The following is a 19,156-nucleotide window of genomic DNA, read 5'->3' on the forward strand; positions in this document are numbered from 1 at the left end:
CTACAAAATGGATAAGTGACAAGACTTTAGTCAGGGACTGTATGTGTCCTTTGTCCCTCCTCCATCTTTGTTTTTCCACACACTTCAACAAATTGAAATCATTTAAAGCTTTGTTTTTTTCTCGCAACACACTTTGAACGGACAAAAACACAGATTAAAGGATTGAAAACAAAGGAAGGCACTTTGTTACATTGGTGGAGTGGTGTGTGTCTGTCAATGACCTTGAGAATAAATGTGTGACAGTGACAGAGTGTCTTGTCCACATCCTCATTATCTGCTACGGCTCTGTCTCATGCTTTCAGCTCCCTCCATTCATTCGGATCATTCAGCTATAAACTGCTTTCTTTCCATCGGTCAGGGACATTCATTCTATCCCTCCCTCAGCCACCATTGATTCTCTCATGTTCTCAGTTTTCCATTATTTATTAAATTATTACAATGTACAAGCGATCGGACTTGGTTTCCGCAGATGCAGTGAGGTGTAGTCGGAATGGTACAATGCAGACGGATTTCTTTGTTAAAGTTTAAACTTTTTATTTAGTTTTACATTTTTCAACCTCTGTCCTCAAACATAGCGTTTAGTAGATTCAAGGTAACAGGGGCAAGTTATTTGGTAAAGGTAAAGGAATTAAAAGTAACAGCATTTACTTTTAGGTTTTACTAAGGTTTTTGCATAGAATGAAAGCACATGTACAGAAAGTAGAGAAAATTACAGTGGATTGGTTCACATTGTGTCCTAGATGCATTGACTTAACTTTGTGGCCACGGTTTTTGTAGTATCAAATTAAAGTGTTGTGTTGTTTTGTGCGTGTATGTGCTGTATCTATGTATCCATCTTTCTGGCACATTGTTTTGACATTCGAAGGCAGGGTCAGTGGATGGACAGATGGATGGATGTACAGTATGGATGGATGACAAGTCAACTCACGTGCAGCAGGAGAACAGCAGCGAGGAATGACTGACCCTGGCAATAACCAATTTCCTCATCATAGACAGAGTAAGCCTGTGAGAGAGAAACAAAAACAGAGAGAAAAATTTACTTTGATTATTCTATCAGCAAAGACACATCAGAGGTCACTGACATTAATTAAGGCCAGTAAATATTCCTTTGCGGGCCTATTGAAAAGCCCTGCTGTACAGTGTGGTCATTTTGCACAGGTATTAAATATACCACCACTAATATGTGACATTACAGATCAGGCCTTGGATATTCTATGAATTCCTGGATGGTTGCATTAAAACCAGATGCCTGTGCTCACTAACATAGCACCAATACAACATAAAACAAATGTGCATTATTCACCACAGAGAGAATCATGAACATTATTACTTCCGTACTTAGTTTGGGGTAAGAAGGAAGTATCCATTACCCCTGTTAAAGCCTGACTAATATAGTAGAAATATAAATTGTAAATCGACACAACACAAAACTTCCAGTAGTAAGATAAAAGGGGCCTTTAATGACCAAAACCGAGTGGTTTTGGTCATTAAAGTATGGAATATCTACCTAGGAGAGTAACCTTCAGATGACCGTATAGGAGAGACACAGTCTCGAAACGGTCGGTAGTTGACACACTCCACTAATCATACTAATGAGCAAACAGACAAGCCTTTTCAGTGTAAACAAAGATCCAGGAAAAGGCTGGAGCGCCAAAAACATTTAACCTACACTATTATATATATATATATATATATATATATATATATATATATATATATATATATACACACACACACACACACACACACACACACACACACACACACACACACACACACACACACACACACACACACACACACACAGTATATTTATAAATATGTTTAAAAAAAATCTCAAGAAGATCAAGACAGCAACACACAGCTTTAACTCTTATTTGCCTGCATCCTTGCAAGTCACATGCGGTGAAAGAAACATACACTAAACGTGTATACGTGCCATCAGAGATATGTGGGGCACAAACAAGGCAGCCCCAAGCCTATTGTAGCATAACCTGTAATCTCACGTGACCTCTGCATATGAGCTGGTTGGCAGAACCAGAGGCTCAACAGCTCATTATGCTTTAAAGGTCAGCCACACTATAACTCAGTGTGATAGCAGAAAACAAACAGATATCCTGCAATCAATAAACTCTTACAAATGTTGAGGTCTTTGTGCACCTGGCAGAGTGTGTGGAGTTTAACCAAACACACTGTATTTCAACATCTTTAAATATTTTGCATTTAGTTCTTATCCACAGCCATTTGGAATAATTAAGGCGGTACTAATGGTACTATTTCTCCCTTGCAGATATTTTGGCAGAAAGTTCACTCTTTGATGGTCACATTAACTCCAGTAATACCTCTGTACGCTGGGTTAAAATACCCCCCCAGCCCCCCACCCCTTACAATGGTTGAAAAATTAATGTGGACATCCATAGCTTCACTGCGAATCTGTTCAGCTAATTTGGGGTTTGATGTGGATGTAATGGACGAGTCTTGTGGAGCTGTCTGGAGTGTAATCTACAGACTGACATGCTTGATGGAGTGTGGCGTTCACATGCCCCCAACTCGGCTGGTATAGTGCATGCTGACAGATGGATGGGGGAGTCCTGGTGGGTGAAATCTAAATTTGTAAGCCTGAGCCAGTAATAGACTCAGCAGGCTGGATTATTGCAATCTATATGGCTAGTTTCTCATAACCAAAAAGCACTGTTTTTATTCCTTCTGTGTGTGTGTGTGTGTGTGTGTGTGTGTGTGTGTGTGTGTGTGTGTGAATGAATGAATGAATGAATGAATGAATGAATTTTTATTTTTGTGTCATGTCCAAACAAGGACCCATCCCCTTCGGGATTATAAGACACCAACAACTGTATCAAATTCACATGATAACATTCACTTCCTGTAAATAAATGGAGATCACATTTCACAGTAGGACAACAAGGAAACAGACGCAAACAAAACAAAAGAAAAGAAAAGCAAACATAAAGATCTCATTGATAAGTATGTTTTGTTCTCTTGGCCCAGGCCTTCTCCAGATAGCCAGCAAGGGCAAATACCTTAAAGTCAAAGAGCCACTTCAGCCTGTCTGCATCATTCATCCACATGAAATCAACATCACCACACTGATCGAACAATCTCTGACGCAACCCATGGTACAGAGGGCAATAAAACAGAAAATGAAACTCATTCTCCACATCAAGGGTACAATAATCACAGAGTCTTTCCTCCTCTGGGACCCCGCGGTAACGTCCTGTCTCCAGGTGCAGGGGCAAGATTCCAGAGCGTAGCTGGGCGCACAGTGATCTTTGTTTTTTGGATAAAGGAGCACACACATATTTCTCCTTCCTGTAATAGTTCTTAATCAAAGCATAAGTCCTCAATTTTGGTTTAAATAAAATGTCCTGTGCCCATTTATCTTGATACGTATTGGAAAGAGTTTCCTTAGCGGACACTATATTCACTGTATTTACACTTTGGAAAAGGTGAGTGGCTCCAATATCTGTGAATATTTCCTGCACCTCACTTGCCCATGCACCCTTCACAGTCACGTCCCATTGGAAAACCTTCTTGGCAACCCTCCTCTCTGGGATTTTTATTAAACGGTTCCATAGAGCCAACATACAACCCTTCCACCTTACTTCACTTGGCTCCCATCCCATGTCTCCCGCTATTGCAAGGACTGGGGCAAACCTGTGAACTCCCAGAAAGTATCGTATCGCTCTTTTCTGCACTGTCTCTCCTTTCCCGTTTACTTTTGCACCCCATATTCCCGCCATATAGTCCAAGACTGGACACACACAGGTATGAAACAATTTAGAGTAGGTAGCATATCCCAGATTTCCCAACTGTTTAGTTTTAGCTATTACTCCACCAAGAGCCCTACCCGCAGAACCAGCCAGTACCTGTGTGCCATGCTGGAAATCCATATGATCACCCAACATAAAACCCAAATATTTGTAAGTTTCAACATAATCCAGCTTGTGGTCCCAAAAGTAGAACTGAAAGGTGCTTATTTTGTCCCTGGTCTGTCTAAAGTGCATGATCTGTGTTTTATTGTAGTTAACTCGAAGTCTCCACTTTTTACACCACTTCTCAGCACACTGTAGCATCTTCTGAAGGTCTTTTTCATTTTCCGCTAACAAAATGATATCGTCTGCGTAAAGTAATATATCAAGTGTATTGTATCCATCATAATTTACACCCAAACGTAAGTCTTTTATTTCTTTTGCCAAATTATTAATAAATATGGCAAACAGCGTAGGAGAGAGACAATCACACTGTTTCACCCCAAGTGGTGTAGGGAACCATCCAGAACGGTATTCATTAACTTTAACGCAGGCTTCTGGATCTTTATATAAAGACTGTATGGCCCAATACAACTTCCCTTTTATCCCTTCTTCTAGCAGGCGGTAAAATAATAAATCTCTATTGACAAAATCAAAAGCCTTTTGAAAGTCTATAAAACAAGCAAATGATGGTTTATTTCTTATTAGCCTATTCCTGACTACTGTAGTAACAGAGAATACATGATCCACACAGGCTCGGGCTTTTCTGAAGCCATTCTGCTCCTCAACTAAACAGTCGTTTTCTTCCAAGTAGGTTGTAAGCCTTCTATTAAGAATTGACGTATACAGTTTGTATGCGGTACTCAAAAGGCTGATTCCCCGATAATTTAATGGGACCCTGGGATCATTTTTACTGGATTTAGGTATTGGGCTAATTATCGACTTGTACCACATAGAGGGGATGAGCCCATTTCCAAAACAGCACTTACACAAAATAAATAACAGTTCTTTAAGCAAAGGGCATTTCAGTAATTAATTTGTCAGCTCATCAAAACCAGAGGACTTTCCCTCTTTCAGGGCATCAATAGCTTTCTGCACCTCTTCCTCATTAATTTCTTCCTCAAGCAGGGTTTCGCCACTTAATAAGTGGGATGTTTCTCTCTAACTGGTGTGTGTGTGTGTGTGTGTGTGTGAGAAAACTAGAATTTGTACAATCTATAAAAGGTACTGTATGTGTGTGGTCCTTACTGTTGGCCAATGTACATTATTGCATTATTGTCTGTTTTGGTTAATTGTTCTGTATAATAAATAGGTCCCATAAGGTTGAACAGCCAATGCGACTATTAATGATCATCGGTGCTGATAAAAGTGTCCCTGATGGAAGCAATGAATATGTGAACATTTAACTTGTGTAGCAGATTGTGTATGAATATCTTAAAAAATATGAAATTAGCTGCAAAGGATATACAGCAGAAGACTGGTAAAAGGCAACAAATAGCACCCAAGTTAGAATATGATAAATGTGTGAGTACCTTTGCACATTGTCAAATTGGATATTTTAGTATTTTTATCTATTTATGAGTGTATTTTTATGAGCATTGTATTATGTATAGCTTTTTTCTTACAAAAGGTCAGTGTCAGCTTCAAAAGAGAAAAGGGATTCTGCAGGGCAAAATATTATTCAACAAACCCTGAGGGCATTACAAGTCTACACAAATGGGATCAGGATGTGAACTAGTATCCTGAATGATGTGTACGTAGAAATACTCAGTGATCACTGTGATTCACAACATTGTGAATCACAGTGATCACAGAGATGTTATTGTGTTTGGTGTTTTCCCTCCGCTTCAAGTTCTGTTTCCATGGAAATATTCTATTTATCCATTTGTCAAACAATCACAGGTTTTCAATCACCACACCAGCTGGGTAAATAATGCTCTCCTCTCCCTGCACACCCATTGTCATTGTCAACGTTCACATGCACAGCAATAGTGCATATTCTGAATAAGACATTGAAATGTAAACAGCAGTTTCTGCTCACCACCTTAATCTGAATGAGGACCTATTTGGCGTGAGTAATACAAATATTAAGACATGGAGTATTCCGATCTTAGTCGCATTATTGAGACATGTACAGTGGAGGAAATAAGTATTTGATCCCTCACTGATTTTGTAAGTGTGCCCACTTACAATGAAATGAACGGGCTATACATTTAATGCTAGGTTTATAACAGTGATGGACAGAATATCAAAAAGAAAATCTAGAAAATCACATAAAAAAAGATAGAAATTATTTTGCATTTCATTGAGAGAAATAAGTATTGATCCCCTATCAAAACATTGCTTAGTACTTGGTGGAGAAACTCTTGTTGGCAAGTACAGAGGTCAGACGTGTCTTGTAGTTGATGACCAGGTTTGCACACATCTCAGGAGGATATTTTGACCACTCCTCTTTGCAGATCCTCTCCTAATATTAAAGGTTTTGAGGCTGTCACTCGAGCTTCAGTTCCCTCCACAGATCTATTGGATTAAGGTCCGGAGACTGGCTAGGCCACTCCATGACCTTAATGTGCTTCTTCTTGAGCCACTCCTTTGTTGCCTTTGCTGTATTTTTAGGGTCATTGGCGTGCTGGAAGACCCATCCACGACCCATTTTTACGGACCTGGCTGAGAGAAAGAGGTTGTCACCTAGTATTTCATGGTGCATGGCCCCATCCATAGTTCCCTCGATGCAGTGACGTCCACCTGTCCCCTTAGAAGAGAAACGCCCCCAAAGCATAATGCTTCAACCTCCCTGCTTGACTGTGGGGATGGTGTTCTTGGGGTCATAGTCAGAACTCCTCTTCCTCCAAACATGGCGAGTCACTTTGATACCAAATAACTTGATTTTGTTCTAATCTGACCACATCACCTTCTCCCAAGCATTCTCTGAGTCGTTCAGGTGTTCATTGGCAAACTTCAGACGGTCCTGTACATGTCCCTTCTTGAGCAGGGGGACTTTACGGGCACTGATTTCAATCCATTACGGCATAGTGTGTTACCAATGGTTTTCTTGGTGACTGTGGTCCCAGCTGCCTTGGGATCATAAACAAGCTCCTCCTGTGTAGATCTGGGCTGATCCCTCACCTTTCTCATGATCATTGATACCCCACAAGGTGAGATCTTGCATGGAGCCCCAGACCAAGGGAGATTGATAGTCATTTTGTGTTTCTTTTATTTTCAAATAATCGCACCAACAGTTGTCTCCTTCTCACCCAGCTTCTCGCCAATGGTCTTGTAGTCTATTCCGGCCTTGCACAGGTCTACAATCTTGTCCCTGATGTCCGTAGACAGCTCTTTGGTCTTGCCCATGATGGAGATGTTGGAGTTTGATTTATTGACTCTGTGGACAGGTGTCTTTTATACAGGTAACAAGTTGAGACAGGTGTGTTTTATAGGGGAAACTAGTTGAGATTAGGAATACTTTTTTAAAGCACGAGAACTAATCTGAGGGAGCCAGAATTCTTTATGGTTGGTAGGGGATAAAATACTTTTTTCACTCAATGAAATGCAAAATAATTTATATATTTACTAATATATAAATATACATATATATAGGGGAAGGTGGGGTGATTTGTGCAACTTTTTACTCAAAGTGATTTTAAAGTGAGGCCTTGACAGTTATGTCTCCAACTCAAATATGTACATATATTTCAGGATGTTGTGCATCCCTGGCAATAAAAACTTTGGATCTGGAATAAACTGTTTAAGAAATATAGCTTTCGGAAAAAAAGTTGTCTTGACGCACAAATCACCCCACTACGTGGGGTGATTTGTGCGTCATTGTGTCACAATGACAAAGTCACCATCATCATCTTTCTGGCCATCTGAACTCTCATCAGTGGTGTCGTTAAGTGGAATTGAGATGTCACTCTCTTCTGAGCTACTGTAGACAATCACTTTCTTTTGGTGACCAGCGTATACAGCCATGCCACTGGCACAACTCTCAGAAATGTACTTTGCACTAGTTGCTCCGTGCTTGTGGAACCAACTGCCACCTGACAAATGTGATTCCCCCTACATTTCTGCCTTTAAATCAAGGCTCAAAACCCATATGTACACCCTGGTGTTTCCTCCCCATTAACTATCTTACCTCTGCACTACTATCTGTGTTTATGTGGATGTATGGGCTTTACGTCTTTTATTTTGGTTATTGTTATTGTACCTTCATTGTTTACCTACTGAATGCACTATGTACAGCACTTTGGACAGTGCAAACTGTCATAAATGTGCTTTTATAAATACATTTTACTTACTTACTTACTTATAACTCACCCAGGCCCTTGCGCACAAATCACCCCATCCCCAGAATTTTGGATAATAGACATGATGCAGCAATTTAGGGTTGACATTGTGCTAACTATATAGACTCAAAGTGTAGCATACCAAAGCACTAAAACATGTGTCAAATGTTTTCAAACGTGTCTATAATTGTTCAGACACAATAATCAAAAAACCTTGATCATGGAAATTTTACTTTGAAAGGCAAAACACAGTTTTTTTAGCTTAAATGTGCTTATATCTTATTCCTTGTGTCTCCCTTCTTTACGGGATGAGTCAAATGGATGGCTCTTCTTAAATATGTGGTCACATTTCCAATTTCTTCCACGGTTTTCTAGAAACAAGGGGTTTTGCAACTTCCAAAACGCACAAATCACCCCACCTTCCCCTATATGTATATATATATATATATATGTATATTTATATATTAGTAAATATATAAATTATTTTGCATTTATATATGTATATATATATATACATTTTTTAATGTGATTTTCTCGATTTTCTTCTTTACCACTCATTTCTTTGTAAGTGGGAAAATTTACAAAATCAGTGAGGGATCAAATACTTATTTCCTCCACTGTAGGGGAGAACGGGGTAATTTGTCACATGGGTTGGATGTCACATTCGTTATATCTCGCCACCAGAGCGCGCTAGCTCTGAAATGTTGATATAAAAAGGTCCAGAATTGGGATCAGAGGTCACATACATAGACTTCCTTGGAGGAAGACAGCTGCATTTCAGGTGAGAGGATGTTTTGTGTTTTTCATGTCAAATTCTAAATATTTTGCTTCTCAGTATTTTTCTTCTAGGCTTTTACACAATGGGTTTATAACAAAACACTTGTTACCCTCAGAAAGTGTGAAGGGTAAACTATAGTTTAGATTGTGGTTAGCAAGCTAATTAGTTGTCAGATGGTTGTTGGCCTTGATGCTAGCAAGAAATTCAAGTTGGGGTTGGTCGTCAAATTTTTTGGGGGGTTGGTTGTCACATGTTATCTCAAGGCTGCAGCCAGAAAAGGAACCCAATAACTAAATAAATTGTCAAGCTGTATCCTCACTGACACCCCAGAAAAGGAAAGAATAGAGCAGGAAAAGGCAGCTAGCAAGCAAAAGAAAAAAGGGCAACAAAATCAAAACAACCCAGTGCATCCCAAACTAGACCAGCTGCCAAGGCTACAGAACGTTATGTAGGCCTATTTGTCAACTTGACAATGCAATTAAACATTCAAATTTGGTTCTGCCTCCTTGCCTTCTTTTTAAGATTTTTCCCATTAAGATAACATTGTGACAAACAACCCCATAGTGTGTGACAACCGACCCCTTGATGGGGTTGGTTGTCACAATGTGTCAGAGTGTCTTTGATGGTAAATTACTTCTTCATTACAATAAGTTGGAAAAAAAGAGAGACACACATTTCTAGCCAACACCTTAAGCTTCAATTTAATGTAGGAATGGCTATTGACAGATGTTTTGGTGATGAGCAATTCTCACTAGAGTAAAAAGTGTGCCTACTTACCCCGTTCTCCCCTATACACCTTAATTGCACTGAATATATTCTCACTGGAGTTCTCACTGCATTTTCTGGCATTTTGCGACGTATGCCCTGGTTTACAGCTGTTAAACCAGCGTGTGTGAACCATAGATTGTATATCAAAAGGTGTAAACATGCAACGGGACTCCTTCAAAGAAGAGGTGTCATTTATGACTGAAGAAAAACAACAATAAAAAAAATATAAAGATATTAGAAGTGTTAATATTTCCATTAAAGTGCGAGGTCATGACGCTTCCACCAATAATTGTGTAAGTGGATGGTTTATTCAGAATATGCTGATGAACATGTAAACGGACATATTTCCGTTGCTGCTGCGCATGTTAACACCTTATTTGGAATGTTGACATCTACCTTAATCTGAATGTGCTGTGCATAGAAGCGTAGTCAGTATGCTCTTGAGGCAGTGAACCCCCTGATTGTTCCAGCACACCTTCTTAGTCACCACCAGCTTATCTCTAAGGCCGTACGGGTTAGCTGAAAGTGGGACTGAGTGGAAAACTAAAAAGAAAAAAGCAGTTTGTCACTGGAAAAAGAGCATGGCGCTCAAGTGACCTTCCCGGGAAAATAAAGGTTATAAAATAAGAGACTCCAGGCTCATTACTGAGTAAGATATCAAGATGAATATGCACTTTGTCCTGGATCCTGTGTGCCTGGAACCCACTCATGCCTCAAGATCCAACCAACCTTATCAGCGGCAAATCTACATGGATTTGCATACAAATGAAGGCTGGCTCGCCACTGACCTAGTTGGGTCCAGACTGGATGCAAACCCTTCTTGACAGGTACCACGAAGGGTTTTGACCCGGCCACACTAAGTACAAAAGGACGAAAAGTTCTACTTCATGATACGAAAACTACCTTTGATTTTAATGATCAAACATCTGTAATATATTAGGGCTTGATGTATTTCAATTAGTGGTTATATAAGAAAAATTCTAATGAGATATTCCTTTTTCATCTCACTACCATGCACTTTATTTCACTTATTGTAATTTAACAATAAAGATACAATTCCAATTAGAAAAAAAAGGATCAATGACTGTCCACCGTGGTGCGTGGTGAGCATGTCCGGTATGTCATGTGTAGGAAGGGTTTGTGTTGATGTCTCAGTAAAGGTGGGCATAGTCAATCATATATTGTAGAGCCAACTTGAAATGCCAAGCAAATTCCTACTGAGCTTTGCCAGACCACTAAGACCAAAAAAAGAAAAAAAACCTAATGGCTGGCTTCATAGGAAAAGGCCCAGTTTACCACACATTTCCGAATTAGCATCTCATCTCACAGCACTGGATCCTCAGCACGAAAGTTGTCAAAAACCTTATAACGCAGCATGAATGTGTGTGCTTCGAGATTTGCCGTATGTTCCCCTGATGGCTTGAAGAAAGCGAGATAACACGCAGTACGTTATAATCCAATGTTGATTTAAGCTAATTGAAAATATCTGGATTTTACAGACAGCCAGCTCTGTTGCTATACATGGATTCCCCTATGCGATCTTAAAGTCAGGCTCACCTTGCAGATCTTGTACAGCGAGTCTTGTCCATCTCCGTCCGAGTCCTTGAAGTAGTCGTGCGCGGGGAAGGTGCGGTGGATGTCCCGGGTGATGACGCCTTCCTGTGCCGAGTCCTGCAGCACAAAGCACATACGCTTTAGACACGGGAGAAAAGCTAAAGGCATGTTTAGGTGCACAGTGTGTTGAGTATTGAAATCCACTTTGATATCCCTCCTGGTTGAAGGTATAATGCAAGTTAAAATACTACCTATTCTATATGTATACTTATTATATACTTATACGCTTGTTTCTTAGTGGATGACATGAGATGACAAAAGCAGCAACGGATTTTTCAACTCAGCGCACGCACAACTTTTTGCCATTTTCATTGATCATACTCTCACATGTATATGCATTGTATTTGTATTTGTTTGTAAATGTTTATAAACAGTAGATAAGGAGGAAATGTATTGTGCTCAACTGAAAAGCAAACCCCGATACGAAGCAGCAACACACCGATATGTCACTATTTATTTGTAGTGGTGTTTGTCCCATCCCTCCTGCAACAGCACCCCCCAGGCCTCAGACTGTTAGTCTGTACTGTCTAATCCACAGCCACTGACAGAGTACACACACATACCAAACATGCCTTGCTTGTTTTCCTATGCACATCTCACTCACAAACACACATACTGTACACACACAAGCCCTCTGCTATCCACACCCACCACACACACACAAACACGCAAACAGTGCAAACAGGGCCTGAGAGAACACTGCCAGCACAGCAGTCTCCGAACACTCACTGTAAGCTGCAGATAAACCGACCCTGAGCTTCAATGGCCTTGATGTGTGTCTGTGTGCATCAGAGAGAAATTGGGAGAGAGTGAGAGTGAGAAATTTTATATTTCTTACTTCTTTCCTATCCATGTTTCCCAACAGTAGAGAGAAAAGGGGGAATTATCATGTTGAAAGATTAAAGAAAGGCCTCGAAAATCCATTCAGTTAGCTGTTAGCAGGGAGCAGATGTGAAAGGGGGCGTGAGATGGGGAATGACATTCAACAAAGTTCCCCAGCCATATTCAAACCAGGAATTGTGCAGTGTTTTAACCCATAGACTGCCAGAGTGCCCAATGCTAATGTTTTTATTATACAACATGTGCTAAAAATACAGTATTCGTCACTTATGCTACATCGAAATTTTTATATTTTTTATTTGTTTAGTTTGTTTATTTAAGTTAGATTTTTGTTGATAAGCTTGATTTTTTTATATTTGGAAATTAAAAGAAATAAATGACAGTGACATTATAAAAAAGTATATATAAACAAGCCAACATAAAAAGCTTGTGTCATAAAATGTACTGTTACATACACATACACTCACCGGCCACTTTATTAGGTACACTGTGTCTTTTTTAACATATTTAGACAAATGGATATTTAATATAAATTTTAACAATAATGAGAGATTCAAATAATATAACTAAACAAGTAAAACTGAAGAAAATACTGTTTGCTACTTTCTGCAAAATGTAATAAAATAAACATGCAATTTCTGGTGGGGAATAAATTAGGACACCGCAAAAAATTTTCACTTAAAATAAATTAAATCACACACCAGTGTATCACATCAGGTGCACATGATAAAAACATTGTTACTCAGCATTTTGAAGGAGGTTTGCCCTATTTAAACCTCATACATTCAGTTTGACTGTTGACGTGAGAGTGAACACCATGGTGAGATCAAAAGACATGTCTGAGGCCTTCAGAAAGAAGATTTTTGCAGCGTATATGAGTCTGGTAAGGGATTTAAAAAGATTTCAAAATATTTTGAAATCAGCCATTCCACTGTCCGGAAAATAGTGCACAACTGGAGGACATTTAAAACAACTGCCAACATGCCCAGGTCTGGCCGTCCAAGCAAGTTCACCCCGAGAGCAGATCGCACGATGCTAAAAGAAATCTCCAAAACCCCTAAAATGTCATCACGGGACCTACAGCAGGCTCTGGCCACTGTTGATGTGAAGGTGCATGCGTCTACAATCAGAAAGAGACTGCACAAGTTTACTTTCAGGAGGTGTGCAAGGAGGTAACCTTTACTCTCCAAGAGAAACATTAAGGCCAGACTGAAGTTTGCCAGAGAGACCGTGGACAAAGAACAGGACTTCTGGAATAATGTTCTTTGGACAAATGAGCCTAAAATTGAATTATTTGGACACCAGAACAGAGGACATGTTTGGCGCTCACCAAATACAGCGTTTCAGGAAAATAACCTCATATCATCTGTGAAGAATGGAGCTGGAAGTGACATGGTTTAGGGATGCTTTGCTTCAACGGAACCTGGCCAGCTCACCATAATAGAATCCATCATGCATTCTACAGTGTATCAGAGGGTGCTTGAGCAACATGTGAGACCATCTGTCAGAAAAGTAAAGCTGAAGCAGAACTGGACCCTCCAACATGACAATGACCCTAAACGTACCAGTAAATCGACCAAGGATTTGCTAAAAACTAAGAAATTGAGAGTCCTGGAATGGCCCAGTCAAAGCCCAGACTCAATCCCATTGAGATGCTGTGGGGTGACTTGAAACGGGCTCTATGCAAGAAACCCCTCAAACATCACTCAGGTTAAAACATTCTGCATTGGGCAAACTTTCCTCAGACCGATGTCAGAGACTGGTAGAGGGTTACAAGAAGCGTCTCAATGAAGTTATTTCAGCCAAAGGGGGTAACACTAGGTATTAGGGGGCAGGGTGTCCTAACTTTTTCCTCAGTGAGAATATGCATTTATGTTGATGTCTTTTGTTTAATGAGTAAAACAATGTTAATTGTTTGCTGTTTACCTGCAATTAGATCACTTACTTTTCCAGAGATAAATAAAAAAAAAGATTAGACATTGATATTGAATTTCTTTTAAATTAATAACTGAATATTTAATGGGGTGTCCTAATTTTTTCACATGACTGTATGTGTTAACAAGAAAATGAACCGCTGTACCTAATAAAGTGGCCGGTGAGTGTACATAGTGCTTGTTGAACATGTGCCAGTGTTCTACAGTTAGATTTTTTTTGTATTATACATGCAGTAGCATAATTTACAGGTATCCCCACACACTCATAAACCCCAAAACAATTAATAAAAACTCGCAAACCTGTATGTAATGCTTTAATGAGATGTGTAATGTGGATGTGTTGTATTATGGGTATTATGTGTTTGAAATAGAACTAACATTTTGTGTATTGTATTAATTTTAAAATTAATAAAACACTTATTGCCTGCCTAACATTAAACCAATACAGTAGACTAATGATTTAAACAAAACATTCCTCTTCTATATACATTTGTTTTCATCTTCACAATGAACAGTGATGATGCTGAAAAAAAATGAAAAATAAAACATCTGAAATACTTTTTTTATGTCTTCATAAAAAGAACGAGAATAAAACATTTACATTGTGCGGTTCCTTTGTCATTTACAAGAGAATAGAGAGTGCAGGGCGACCACACAAAGAACAGTTGAATTAATCTCTCAGCGAGTAAAAACATTACTTTTAGAATAATTATACAGATGATTAATGTATTACTTTTAATGAGTTAGCCCATTATCACAAACACATTTACGACACTGTAAGTACCATGGCAACATCAGCAAAGACCGACAAGAATTTGGCTGACACCGAAAGTTGAAAACACTTTGATTTAATAAACCATGCATGCCTCTACTAATTAACAGCCTCATCACTCAAACAACATTACAAATAAATTAGGAGAGGACGTCCTCTAGTCTTCCTTAGTCTCCCTCCGTTTTGCTCCGAATTCTTTCCTTCTCTTCCATTCAACTTCCATCTGCACATTTCCTTCTCTCCTTGAAGTCCCATCTCCTTTATTTCTCTTCTCACTTGCCTCCTGTCCTTTCTCTATACTTCCATATTCAACTTTTTTGTCAGCGTTATCTCCTAATGCACCATGAATTGTACGGCTTTCTGAAAATTTCTCTTTACGTTACATACTTCTGTGATCTCTTGCATATTCCATTCTCTTTTCAACTTAGCTTCCTTCCTTCTCCTCCCGTCCGACACCTCCATGCATCCTCCTGAAAATATTTGCATCATCTTCTCTGCAGAATACAAACACGCAAAAGACGTTTAAGCCCCTATGGTCTGGCTCGCTTGAACAGCTTTTTCTCTGAGTGTGGATTCCTTACATATGTCATATAAAAAAAAAGTTTTTATCTGAAATGTAACATTTGTTCAAAAGTCCAGTTAAGCTGAGGTTTAGCAGTGTTCACGATGATAAATAAATAAAAAAATAACAGTATTAGGTAGTTTTCTGGCTGAAACAATATCCCCAGGAAACATTGAAACTTTGAATTTGCATCCAAATGTAGCAAAAGCAGAAAATCTACAAAAGAAAATGTGAATGTATGCATGTTTTCACTTTCCACTACTGTCACTCAAATATTGGTAGTTGGTTCATCAAGATAAGCAGTAGGTGGGGCTAATGCTCCAGTCAGTCCCACTATAACACAGTAGAAGAAGAGGGCACAGCAAGATGACATAATATGCCCATGCATAATTCAAAGGGCACCATATATTTCAAATTTCTCAAATGATTTCCATTTCAAGTTGTCTTATAACAATTGTGCATAAGACAGGTGGATAAAAACCCTCGTACTGTTTGGTGCATACCTTTCCTTACTAACTACTTGCAACAACAAATGCAGCTCATTTGGATGGATGGATGTGGTGTGTGTGCGTGTGTGTGTGTGCGCGTGTGTTTGTGTGTGTGTGCGTGTTTTTGTGTGTGTGTGTATGCTTGTGCGTGTTTGTGTGTGTGTGTGTGTGTGTGTGTGTGTGTGCGTGTGTGTGCGTGTGTGTGAGAGAGAGTGTGTGCATGTGCCCACATGGTGAATGCTGAAGTTGGCAGCTCTTGATCTCTGCAGGGAGGCTGAGGTGTTGAGGAGAAAGTGCAGCCTCATCAGCTACTTCAGTTCTCTGTCACAGTGACCCAGTTCAACATCCCAGCTGTACACCATTCGTACAAAGACAAAATAAACAGAAGAAACCCAAGTCCTATACCCCCATGGCCCTATTCTACGAGGTAGAGAAATCTGAAATCGGAGTCAGCGATTCTGGAGAAAGCTTGTTGTCACAATCCCCAAAATAAGTGAATATTTCCTCATGATTCGCTAACTGTCCAGTGTTAATACACACACCAGGCTCTGTAAACACAAAAGGCATGTTGCTAGCTAAGGTGTGCTCCATTTGTACACAGGACGCACAAGCAGCAGAATGTGAGGAGATATTCACTGGTTTTGACAAAATAGATTTTCACAACAAACATTCATTAGAATTGCTGACTCCATCTCTTAACAAGCAGCAGAGCGTGCAGGTCAGTGGACCCTGTTTACGCCCATATTAATAAGGGCGTAAACAAAATGTAAAAAACTGAGAGGCAGAGGGAAGATTAACACAGGAAGCTTTGTTGGATCCTCATAAATGCATGAAATAAAATTAAAAACCATATTATTTTAACTTCTATACGTATATTATATTATCTGCAAGCAGAGACTCTCTCTCTACCCATTTCCACTCTGTCACTTCAACTGTCAAATTAAGGTGAAAATGCCTTTATTTTTTATCTAAACACTGTCCACCATCAGTCTGATTGGTGTGTGTATATGCTGGTGTGTGTATTCTTCAGCATTGTGCGTAGCCATTAGAGCTTTTTTCACCCGGTGCCTTTTAAACTGACCGACTGAAGGTGGAAAACAAGACAGCAAAGAAGATGGAAATAAGGAGAGAAGGAGTGGGAGAAGCAAATAGCAAGGAGAGAAGAGAAGAGACAGACTGATCAAGAAAGATAACAAAGAGAGAGAGACAGAAGCAGAGAAATAAAGATAAAAAGAGAGACATTTACAAGCAGGGGAAGGGTGGGGGGGCTGTCTCTTATTGTAGCCAGGGGGCTTGTTGGGCAGACGGTCCATTTCTCAGACCTCACGGACAGGTAACCTACTTAACATACGCAGCTAAAAATAAAACTGCTGATTTGTCTTAACCTGCACTCCACCTCCACATCCCTCTACATCCAACAGCATTTCACTAAACCATATATAGTGGCTTCACTGGTTAACACTGTCACAGGTTCAGAGGGTCAAGAGGTTTACCTCTGCAAAAGAACTAACTGGAGCAACACAGGTAGTCCATACGATCAAACTCATTCACTGCTGTGCCTTCCATACACAATGTGTGAAAATGCAAAAAACATCTTGCATTTAACTGTCAGCAATGTAATAACTGATTAATATTTTAAGACATTTAAAAAAGGGGAAAATACCTAATATTTGCTGATTATTTGCTGGCTAAATGTGAGGATTCAGTGCTGTTTTCTGTTTATAATGTTGTTTGCTGAATATCTAACCATTTTTCACCAACCGAATGTGAGGAGGAAAGCAGTAAAAAAGGGCAGGTGCTTGACGGGTACTATTTTAAATGTTAATCCATTAAACACCTTGGTGACCGACCGTGCCTTCATTTATATTTAGCTTAAAAAGGGGATAAATGTAAACAAACACCTTTCATTTTAGGATAAAAACAATTTGTTCCGAAGGCTGGTACATTGGAGTTGACACTGGAGTTGTTCCATCATGTCAAGTGTGCTCCTCCAGCTGACAGGTTAAATCCTCTGTCCACTTATTGTTTGCCTTGCTAGGCTCTGTTCACTTCCTCCTGTCTCTATAGGGAGGAAAGATGAAAGGATGGAAAGATGAAACCAGGACCTTAAAAAAGGCACACTGGTGGCTCATCTGGGTCTAGCTGACATTGGTGGCTAGTGACCTGTGTGAAGTCTAGTGTGCACAGTATCGGGTAGACGGGTTAAGTATTTCCAGGGAAAGGATATCGCTAAATGGGACCTTCCTTCTAGAGTATACTATGGTGAAGTATCAGGAATCACTACACAACAGACGTTAAGAACAGTATTAACAGCAGCACATCACATATTAACAACAATGCATGAATAGAAAATGAAGGGAAAGAGGGAACAATTTGAATTCTAAAGAATATAGAAATACACAGAGTGGCTACTATGAAGCAAACCTGTAAAGCCTAATGCAATCTAACTGTTCTACTTTTAGGATGGCTGCAATGTTCATTTTATATCGACACTGTCAAAGGTTACATTCAATTATTATTACTGCCACACTCATATCTGTAAATGGGAAGGACAAAACCCTAAAACACCTTGCAATATAATTTAGTGGACTACACCATATTTAACTATGACATCAATAATAAACATATAATTTAACCAACACATTGATTAGAATCTCAGCTAATTTTGTAGACGTTATGGGCGGGCTTTTTTTTTTTTTTTTTTTTTTTTTTTTTGTGACATTACAATAATGTGGTCCCTGAATGTATATCCCACAAGTGGTGGGTCCTTCTTTTAAAGAACTGTATTGCATAGACTCTTGAATTAAATTTTGTATGAACAAACCAACCATGTGAGAGGTGGTTGTGGCAGGAGGATGGCTACTTCCAACAACTGTGCAGATGAGTTTTCAAATGTGTTGTTTAAATTCCAGGGGAAAGGCCAAAGTGATGTGGCATATAGATGACTATCTGAATCTCTATATGACAACAGTATCCAAATGAGTCAGACATGTGACACAAAGGACCAATCAATTTTGTCTGCATGTAGGAAGGTAAGGGTCATTTTTAAACATGAGGCATGTTAAGAATTATAAACTGGAGGCAGACACAGTATGCCAACACTTACAGTATGTGTGCTTCACACAGCACAGTTGAATATGTCATTTTTTTTATTCAGAGGCATGAGTCACTCTGCCCATCAACTGCACTGAATCCTGAACCACCTACCTGCTCTCACATTTTCACTCTCTCTGGATTACAAGTGGTAGTTAAATGCTCAAAATGTGAAAATGTAAATGTATAATCTAAGAAGCAGACCCATCTTGCTCCTTATTATACCATTCCGGAGAGAGCAGTGAGCTCTCAAGTTC

At 39.4% G+C, this 19,156-nt stretch overlaps 1 protein-coding gene across 1 annotated transcript in view; it reads right to left on the reverse strand.

Annotated features, from left to right (window-relative positions):
* rabgap1l (RAB GTPase activating protein 1-like) overlaps positions 1-19,156 on the reverse strand; it is a 104,035-nt gene that overhangs the window by 28,760 nt on the left and 56,119 nt on the right. Inside the window, exons 14-15 of the mRNA XM_080032223.1 lie at positions 11,154-11,267; positions 929-1,003 (exon numbers count right to left, since the gene is read on the reverse strand). Coding sequence (XP_079888349.1) covers positions 929-1,003; positions 11,154-11,267 — 189 coding nt within the window. The remainder of the gene's footprint in view (positions 1-928; positions 1,004-11,153; positions 11,268-19,156) is intronic.

This window comes from Ammodytes marinus (genome assembly GCF_949987685.1).
Source record: "Ammodytes marinus genome assembly, chromosome: 8".
NCBI lineage: Eukaryota > Metazoa > Chordata > Actinopteri > Uranoscopiformes > Ammodytidae > Ammodytes > Ammodytes marinus.